The 9,774-nt window shown below is 42.8% G+C and overlaps 1 protein-coding gene across 1 annotated transcript; it reads right to left on the bottom strand.

The window, feature by feature from the left end:
• Nucleotides 1-1,355: 1,355 nt before the first annotated feature.
• On the bottom strand, nt 1,356-4,234 carry LOC147441145 (uncharacterized). The gene has a single exon (XM_086483664.1). It carries the CDS (start codon nt 2,950-2,952, stop codon nt 1,414-1,416), a length of 1,539 nt encoding a protein of 512 aa, XP_086339790.1. The 5' UTR covers nt 2,953-4,234; the 3' UTR covers nt 1,356-1,413.
• Between the last annotated feature and the right edge of the window lie 5,540 nt (nt 4,235-9,774).

Below are 9,774 nucleotides of genomic sequence, written 5' to 3'. Positions count from 1 at the left end.
CACATATATATGTATACTTACATGCATGCATAGATACATAGAGACATTTAAAAGAGAGAATTGTGAGAGATATTGTAAAGGATTGGCCATTTGAAACTATTGGTAAGAGCAAGCGAGACCCGTCGTAGGCGGGTTGTGCGACATCATTGTTTATAGGAGGAAGAGGACAAGGGATGTAGGCTCCAGCCTTTTGAAGGCATGAGGGCCCCCAAGGTGGTGACCTCATCCCAACAACGCTACCCCCTTCTTGTGAAACGCTCCCAGTAGCTGCCTAGCCACGTCTCTATTTGACACCCTCATTTTTTAGAGCGGATCTAGTACATTCCTAGATGATTGTTCATTGTGGACCGTTCGATTCATTTGGAGGAAAAAGTAAGGGTTGTGTGGGATTTGACCTTGCAACCTCCCCCTCTCAAGGCCACTATTTTACCACTCGTTGTTGTGCACGTTTTGATAGGCCCATATGGAGAAAGATAGCATCATATTGCGTATTCCTAGCCTGTTGCGATCTTAGTTCACACGGAGTTTACTTCGAGTTTAGAACGAGAGTTTACAACTAGTTTACATGCAAGTTCACAACGAGTTCACATTTATTCTTCTTTACATCTAGTTTACATCAAGTTCACATTTGGGATCCGGTTGTGATGTTCGTCAAAAAGTGACTCCGATTTTCAACTGTAAATCCTCTCTAAAAGCAAGGTGAGATTTCACGATAGCTTTCCAGAAAGGAAATCAAGATATGAGGAAAATTAAAATACTATATATATATATATATATATATATATATATATATATATAGAGAGAGAGAGAGAGAGAGAGAGTCACACAATCGTTTGTTCTTGTGAAAAAAGTTATTACTCTTTAAAAGCTTTAAAAATAAAAAGGTACACAAAATAAAAGCAATGTAGGCTCATCCTAAGAAAAAAGAACAAGTATAAATTGTGTGTTCATGTTGAAGATAATATAAGATGAGCAAGGACAAAAAAAAAAAAAAACAAGGCAAAGTCTTAAAAAGTTATGCAAAGCTATGAAATGAAAGGGACCCATTGGACAAATTCCATCAACATTTAAGATGATTCTCCATCCTTGGCATTGAAAACATTGGAAGGATACCCAACTCCCTCTAAGGCTATGAAATGAAAGAGACCCATTGGACAAACTCCATCAACATTTAAGATGAGTCTCCATCCTTGGCACTGAAAACATTGGAAGGATGTTTAACTAAACTCAACACTAAACTTAAGATGTCTAACTAAACTCAACACTAATACTTCTTTTAGAAAGCTAGAAATCGAAGGTGTCAATTAGAGACAACCCCCCCCCCCCCCCCCCAAAAAAAAAAAAAAAAAAAAGGCCAATAAAATAAAAAGGTGAGGCTCCTATTAAGAGATAAGGTGCTTGCGGCCTTGTAATTCACACTGGTACACGTCGCGGGTTGAGGTAGGGATGTGAGTTGTCTACAAGCCCTGTGCTTGAGAGCATGTTATACAACCACGGCTCTGCGGGCACGGGAATGAATTTACCTGCGACGGCCGTCGGCCAGCTGAGGAAGCCTATGGATGCGCAAATCACCCAATACGTCCATCTCAGCTTCACTGTGGACGCAAGGTTGTGGAAGCACTCCACAAAGGCAACCTGTACAATCAGCATAGTGCACCAGGCGGCCATGAATACTAGGCCATCGAGAGAAAGAAGCCCTTTGAAAATGTCGAGCCGGTCGGGCTGTCTACGGTTGACCGCGTCAAACAGCTGGCACAGCACAAGAGCGTTGAAGACGATGGTGTTGATGATGTCCTGCTGTTGCTGCCGCAGAGGGCTGCCGTAGTCGTGCAACAGCAGAAGACGACAAGGAGCAGCTGCAGGACGAAACGTGCTACCTGCATGTCCGGCCGACTGCGTTTTCAGGATATCCCCCGCCATAATTTGTAGTAGCTGCTTGCCCCCAAAGTAAACAGGTAGCAGCACAGCCACCTGATAGCCCACCTGACACAACAGATTTCTGGCCTTCACATTCCTAGCCAGATCAATCAATCTCTGATCCGTGCCGTCCTGGCGCTGCTGATGCATTGGATTCATGTTAGTCAGGGTATTCAAAATGTCCATTAACAGGTTAGCCCACAGCAACTGCAGCATCGTCAATGGTGCAGCAGAAACACGCTGTGCAGCAGCCACAGCTACGAAGTTGAGGATCAACGCGGCCGCGTTAAAAGTGGGCTGCAGCTGAATGATTTTTCTCAAGGTGTAAAAGATCAAAGGGATTACTGCTGTGTGCCCAAACCAGTTAACGGCGGCACGGCCGGCCAAGGTCAAATACGCGACGGCCAAGTCCAAATAGCCGCCGGCCGAGGCCCAATACCCACTGCAAATGAGTCTCAGCTCTGCACACAGCGCCAGGCCCTCTGTCTGCATATCCAGCTGAATATTTGCGACTGTGTCCAATTCAGCTCCAGTTCCTGCAGCTGCAGGGCCGCTAGTTGAGGGAGCATCCTGGTCTGCGGACATGCGATTCATAACCTGCATAGAAAAAAGTTGCTTATCTGTTTCCAGTGATGCAGAGCTTGCCCGTGGCATACCCTGCAGGCCATCACTGAGTGCTGATCTAAAGAACGTCGTATGACGAAACCGAAGACTCGCATTAATCTTCAGGACGGATTTCCTCCATCTCAATGTCGACTCCTTGAGGAGCGAGGTGGAGGAAGATCCGAGTCCATTCACATCTGTATCATGTCCACCCTCATCTGCATCTGCATCAGCTGCATCAGCGGCCTTCACATTCTTGTCTGCATATTCTGCACTACCAGAATAGGCCTCAACAGAATTATCGCCAACATCGCCATTAATATTCTCATTTGTATCTGCACCACCATAAGAGGCCTCAAGAGATTTACCGCCAACATCGTCAATATCAGCATCAACGGGCCTCTGCTGCAGATTATCCTCCGACTCCGACATAGCTATTGCTACTCACGATCTTCCAAATGCGCTCTTTGAATCGCCAATCTAGAAAGGAGTGCAGATAAAGTGCAGGAAGTTTTCTAGCTACGGTTGGGTTCACAAATTAGGGCAGAGGAAGTGCAGCATCCAAAAGGGCGCCGCGGCCCGCGTGCAGACGAGAAGGTCAATATAGCTAGCCACTAGCTTCACGTCAGATCTGAATCTCTCCCAGCGCAGCCATTCAGTACTGATCTGTTCGCCCCAGCCTAGTACGTGAGCAGGATGTATTTGAGGCAAAGCCTAGTCCTTGTCATCTGGAGCCTGGACTCTGCACAGTGATAATGAAAGCCGGACGGAAGACGAAGCAAAGGGGATCTTCCACAGACTTTTCAACAGTCTCATTGCTCAAACCTCTCTTTGGGATCTATCAGCTCCCTTCGAACGTGGTACATGTATGATATAACAGACTACAAAGTCGACTCTGCACGTGTCGTCAGCAGCGGAGGTGCAAAGCTGGGCTCATACTTGGAAATAGCCACGTGGCGAACACAGAACCGGCCTGGTTTAAGAGGACTGCCCAGTGCCTCCTTCTAAGAGGGCGTCAGACTGCGCAGCAAATGCAGAAGGGCAGGGACGCGTGAAGGAAAGTTTGAGCGCCTTCTTCCGGACCCACGAAATAGCAGGCGGAACGAAGACGAGGAGGCTTTGAGCGAAGCACTGTTGCAACGCCGACTGCTCGATCTCTAAAATCTCGCAGTGGAGAGTCATAGGAGCTAGGCACGAGGCGCACCTGATTGGATGCCTAAATGCTCTAAGATTAAAACATGAAATGCTCCACACACAATGTGAACATCTCGGTGTGGAAAATGCCTTGATTGCTCGTGATGCCTCCGTGCAGTTTGAATGAAGCCTAAAGGTGTTTGTATAGGGCCCTCTAAAAGGTATGTGGATGTAGAGTTTCCTTCGTACAGCGTGATTCCCTTTGTAAGTCACCCAATCTGCACCGAGCAAGAAGAATAGCGTCCCCGGCCCCCCTCCTAAAAGGAAAACAGACACACATCCACATATAGGACTGTACAAAACAGTCAATGAATGGTGAGGTTGTGAGAGAGAGAGAGAGAGATTCTATGCTCAATCGAAGGGGCTTGTTGTTACTCCCCCCCAACCCCCGCCCCCCCCTCCCCCCCACCAACACACATACACACAAAAGAAAAGATCAAATTAAAAGCAAAAATAATTATATAATTATTTTTTGTTAAAATATTAACATTTTTTAATTGCTAATCAAATATATATGTATTTCCACTACAAGAGCCTCTTAAGCTTAGCGACGTTCATTGGGTGACGTTCAAAACTAACGACATCGTTATCTACGTTGTTATATAATACCGATGCTCATAACGACATCGACACTGGAGGTAAAAATTATGCGTGAACGTCAAAACTCAGATTTGAATCTAATTTTTTGCGCACGCTCTCAAACAAGCGACAATGACGAAGGTAATGCCCTCACCCCTCTCTCTCTCTCTCTCTCTCTCTCTCTCTCTCTCTCTCTCTCTCATAAGAGGTCTTGAGTTCAACTCCTCGTCGGCTAGATCTTTAAGGTCTCTTGGGATAGTTTCCTACGACGTTAAAACTCTCTTCTTCTTGGGTGTGTGTGTGTGTGTGTGCCAATAAAAAGAGGAAGATGGAATAACCTTTCTATCACCCAAGTGTGGTAGATTGGTTATGTCATTTCCCTCTTGAATAAGAGGTCTTGAGTTCAACTCCTCGTCCGCTAGATCTATAAGGTCTCTTGGGATAGTTTCCTACGACGTTAAAACTCTCTTCTTCTTCTTCTTCTTCTTCTTTTCTCTCTCTCTCTCTCTCTCTCTCTCTCTCTCTCTCTCTCACACACACACACACACACACACACACGAGGAGAGAACGGAGAGCCACGAATGCTCCCTTCCCCTCTTTTCTTTCTCCTTTCCACTCTATCCCTCTCTCTCTCTCTCTCTCTCTCTCTCTCTCTCTCACACACACACACACACACACACACACACACACACACACACACACACATGTTGTGTGTGTGTGTGTGTGTGTGTGTGTGTGTGTGTGTGTGTGTGTGTGAGAGAGAGAGAGAGAGAGAGAGAGAGAGAATGAAATGAAATGAAATGTTATACTAAACGTTTCAAAAGGCCAAATGACGTATGAGACCAAACTGATGCAATTTTGGTGGATCTAATCTCCAATGTTTGGGTACAAAAATCATTAAAAAAAAGGTAGTAAACTGAAAGATTAAAATCATCATCATGATCATCATCAATTCCCGAGAGGTAGAGAATTAATTAGGATTAGGATTTAGGATATATTCTTATAGCTTTTGGATTAGGATTTAAATATAGGATTAAGATTAGGGTTTAGATTTAGGATTTAGTTTTATAATTAAGCTTAGCTTTAAGATTATGGTTTAAATCTAAGGTGGAAAGAGCTAGCAGGGAATGAGGGTAGGGAAGAGGAAGAAGAAATATTCATATGAGAAAGAAATAGTTCCTCACTTATCATCACTCTTCTTGCTTAGCATAGCATAATAGCATAGTAATGAAGATGGAGAAGATGGAAATCTTAATCATTTGAAACATGGCTCTTGGTTGGATTTGCATTCCATAGCCAAGAGTGTTGGTGTAGGCTCTCAACTTCTCAACAAGCTTGGAGAAGGAGATGGAGTTCTTGCACTTTCACCAAGTGAGAATGAGCATGTGAGTGTGTGTGTGTGTGTGTGAGAGAGAGTATACCCCCCAAGCACACTTCTAGCTTGCTTTGGTCGACCCCCCCCCCTTGTAGCTCTTACTGGAATTTGGTTGGACCCATACAAGCCTAGCCACAATCACATGCATAGTGCATATCAAGCAACCATGCTAGCATTAGGACAAGTGTCCTCCTTTCCCCTTTGAAAGAGAGGGCTTGAATAAATGCATAAACAATTAATAAAATCTTATTGGACCCCTTTAGAGGCCAACCAATAGGCTTTAGGCATTATGAGGGCAGCATGAAGAGGAGCTTGACATGTGTCCTTGTTGCTTCTTTAGACTTAGGCTTGCCTTGTGTGAGGGTGTGTGTGTTCTCTCTCATGCTCCTACAATTAGGACTCGCCCCCCCATGAGTATAAGGGATCTTGGTTGACTTTTGGAACACCTTAATCCCCTCTAGCACCTTAGTCATGGAGCACCTTAAGCACCTTAGTCATAAAGCACCTCAAGCACCTTAGTAAGCAAGCACAACAAGCACCTCAAGTTTGGGCCAAGTTGCCACCTCAAGCACATCCCTAACTTGCCTAAGGTCCTAGATCTAAGGATTTTTAACTCTAACCTTTGGAGGTCTTTAATGAATCTAACCCTACGGTCTTTAAACTCCATTATCTTTGACATACCATCTCTCATTTGGACCCTTTGAGTTTGACCCCGTGTTGACATAGATCCATAAGCACATGTCCATATTCTTACCCTTATTCTTGTTTATTCTCACACATTAAATGATCAGTTTAATATGAGAAAATCATTTGGGTTGGTTAGATATTAGATTTTATGACATTACCTCTCTCTTGAAATCATAGTCATCCTCAACTATGAGATAGAAGAGATAAAGCCTTAGTCATAAGTCGATGTTTCTTAGTGGGTAGAGGATCCCTTTTTACCCTACGACATCATTTTCCAAGATGGATGACTAATCCATTTGAATATTGGGAGACTTCGTTTCCGCAAGCATTTTTGCTCTTGAATACATTTCATTCTCCCAAAGTAGAGTGACAAATTCTAATCGGTGTTTGAGAGACATCATCATCACAAACATGATTCTAAACGTGCATACTACTTAAATTTGTGCACAAGAAAAAGAGAATTAGTCTTGTAAGAGAAAAATATCGATCATTTAAAAGAAACATGTACATTTGCTTGCTCTAATGTAGCATTGTAAGCATTGACAAGGTTCATAATATCCTTAAGCTGTATTCCTTGCATCCATCTAGCATCTTCAAAAGGATAATTTTTTACCTTAATAAGATAACATCGGCATGCGAGCTTGCATAGGGAAAGCAGTAGGCGAACGTCCTCTCCCGCTGATGCAAGCTCGCTTGAATCTGACCTTGGAAATAAACCTCTGTGTTTCAGCCCAAGGCGACCAAATAGACTGGTCCCATAAATAGAACCCTGCAATTGAAAAGCCTCTAATGTTCTCAAGGACAAACCCTATGTGTGATAGCAAGCTATTGCATGGCCGAGAAGTTGCATTAAGGCGAGGCCATGCTTGGTCTACAAGGAGAATGTGCACTACAAACAGGAAGCTGGCTACAACATAAGGTAGGAGAAGGAGTTGATGACCGACCAAAGGGAGATAATGCAATTTTAACAAGGGAAAATCTACCAAAAAGCATCCATAACTCCTTATGTAGCCGACCTTGACATAGAGCATAAAATTAGATCCACTTCTCTTTAAGCTTAATCAATATGGTACATCTCATGTATCTGTCTTAATGCGGTTTTTGTGTCTGGCAGGGAGGACATATATTCACAACACTGGACATTTCAATTGCACAAGCGCGACTCCAACTTGACAACACTGCAAGGTTCATTATCTGCATCCAATTTTTGATGGCTATACGCTTGCTTGGTGCAACACATAAACGCTACTGGGCAGGGCATGGCTTCTATTTCTTTTAATTTTTGGAGAGACCACAGTGCCAACTCTCCACCATACTTTTGTATGGCATTTTTGCGTGACGTTTGCAATTTCAATCATGATGTTTCATTGCAAGGCAATATCGGCATGTAGATTGGACAATTGAAGAGCACCGGTACACCACTGCATGTCAATAAAGCACTTCATTCCTTGTTGTAGTTCATTGATGCTTTATCCATTTGCTTGTTTTAGAATTTTTCACTTTACTTCCTTTGGTTCAGTTTGCGAGCTCATCCCCCTCACTGCAAGAAATACATGTTCCTGAAACAAACAAGAAAGATTTAAGTTCTCCTTGCCACTGTCGTATATGTCTCATTGAAAGCTGTTGTTTTCTCTGCCGACACAACATCCTCTTTCTTTCTTTTGTCAATTATTGTGACCTAATCCATTAGCAAAATTTACATCAAATAGATTGGTTCACTATTAAAATACTTGCTATTTTACTTAAACCAACAACATGTTGATTTCTGACATCAATCTCTATTATTTGAGGCACATAACTTTGTATCCTCCCATAAAGATAATAACAATTTTAAAATGTGTCTCCTTCTCTTCAGAACTCAACTAATTCTCTCAAAAATTATCCCTATAATCTCTATTAATCAATGCACTTAACTTTGTCTCCCCCCATAAACATAACAATTCTTTTTTAATGTATATCCCTTTCAGCAGTACCGCCGTTGCCAAATTACTCAAGCTCTTATATCCTTTAGTGCTAGATGCTAAATGTCAATTTGCATGTCCAGTTATATTCTATAGATGTTATATAGCGAGGTCCACCAAGCAAGACTAGTTAAGCTTTTCACACGTCGATGCGATGTCTTGTTTTTTTCTAAGGTATTGTGCAAGTGCCACGTGGTGGCTTGTGGGCTTAAAGAGGGGGAAAAGAACCTTTGACTCACCAAGTAACAAGAGGAGAAATTTTAACACCGATGCACGATGTTAAACATTGTCAATCTATTGCTCCTATAATGGAGATCCATTTTTCCATTTTGAGGCTCTCCACGTGGCTCAAATCAAAAGGACAGTCACTCTAGTGATCAATAGTCTGGAGTCATGGAAGCAAATAGCCATTATGAAGATGAAATGGGAGCCTAACGGCCACCACCGCTTGTAACCCCTCTCAAGCTCATCACATGAGTCTCAATTGGACTACTTCGCTATGCTGCCTAATGGCAGACCTACACTCAAGGTAATCAAGAGCCTTTGTTGGGATGCTCTATTTCTACGGCTTGCCTCAATGCACGGCACACAAGCTCCACAGAAGAGCGTCTAGGCCCAAATAGCGCATATATGGCTACGCTCTGCTAGAGCCCCTAATTATACACATGAGTTGCATGCTCAAGAGACGAGAGCCAACATATATTTTTGGCCAACATATAGGAGTATGCAGGTAGGGATGGGATCATATGGTTGTGTGGATAGATCCAATCTCTTGGGGTTGTTCTTATGATGTTCAAATTGCTCTTCTTCTTGTTGTTGCTATTGTCAGGCCTGGAAATTGCAGAGTAGCCTTGCAGTTCCTAGGGAAGGGAAAGTTTTATGGTTGCCCATCCCATAGGAAGGGATAACATGCATGCCAACCTTCGAAACGCAGGGCAAAAATTTTCCACCCTTCCAGTCTAATCACAATCAAGATTGTGCACAATAGTGTTGAAACAGAAAGAAATAACACGGTGGAGCATCATGCCGTGATACACAATGCTTCCATAAAGATGTATACAATATACCTAATACTCTTCTTGCCATCCACAAATCACACTGGACAATGGAGCTACCAAATACTACTATTGAAAGCTAGGGAAGCTCTCTTCTTACAACATGCTCTCCGTAATACTCAAATGCATACTTACTCAAAGATGCATAAAAAAATAACTTGTCTAAAAATAAATAATCTATATAAATCAAATGTTTCTCTCATTCAACAAAGGAGGAAAACAAAGATGCCTCTTTTTATGCAGCAATCTATTGCAGGCTTGCAATTCAAGGCACATTGGAGCAGGAAAAATGAGAGAAAAGAAAGAGTCTCTTACAATTTACTTCAGTAGCATCATGAATCATGATGCTCCGGATCACATCATCATCCTGATTGAACCTCTTTTGCAAATCAAGTTGATTCTG

This window comes from Adiantum capillus-veneris, chromosome 15 (assembly GCF_014529385.1).
Source record: "Adiantum capillus-veneris isolate H3 chromosome 15, ASM1452938v2, whole genome shotgun sequence".
Classification (NCBI taxonomy): domain Eukaryota; kingdom Viridiplantae; phylum Streptophyta; class Polypodiopsida; order Polypodiales; family Pteridaceae; genus Adiantum; species Adiantum capillus-veneris.
This window is presented reverse-complemented; position numbering and strand designations above follow the sequence as displayed.

Coding starts and splice junctions, on each gene's coding strand:
- LOC147441145 (XM_086483664.1), bottom strand. CDS start 2,952: ATGTCGGAGTCGGAGGATAATCTGCAGCAGAGGCCCGTTGATGCTGAT.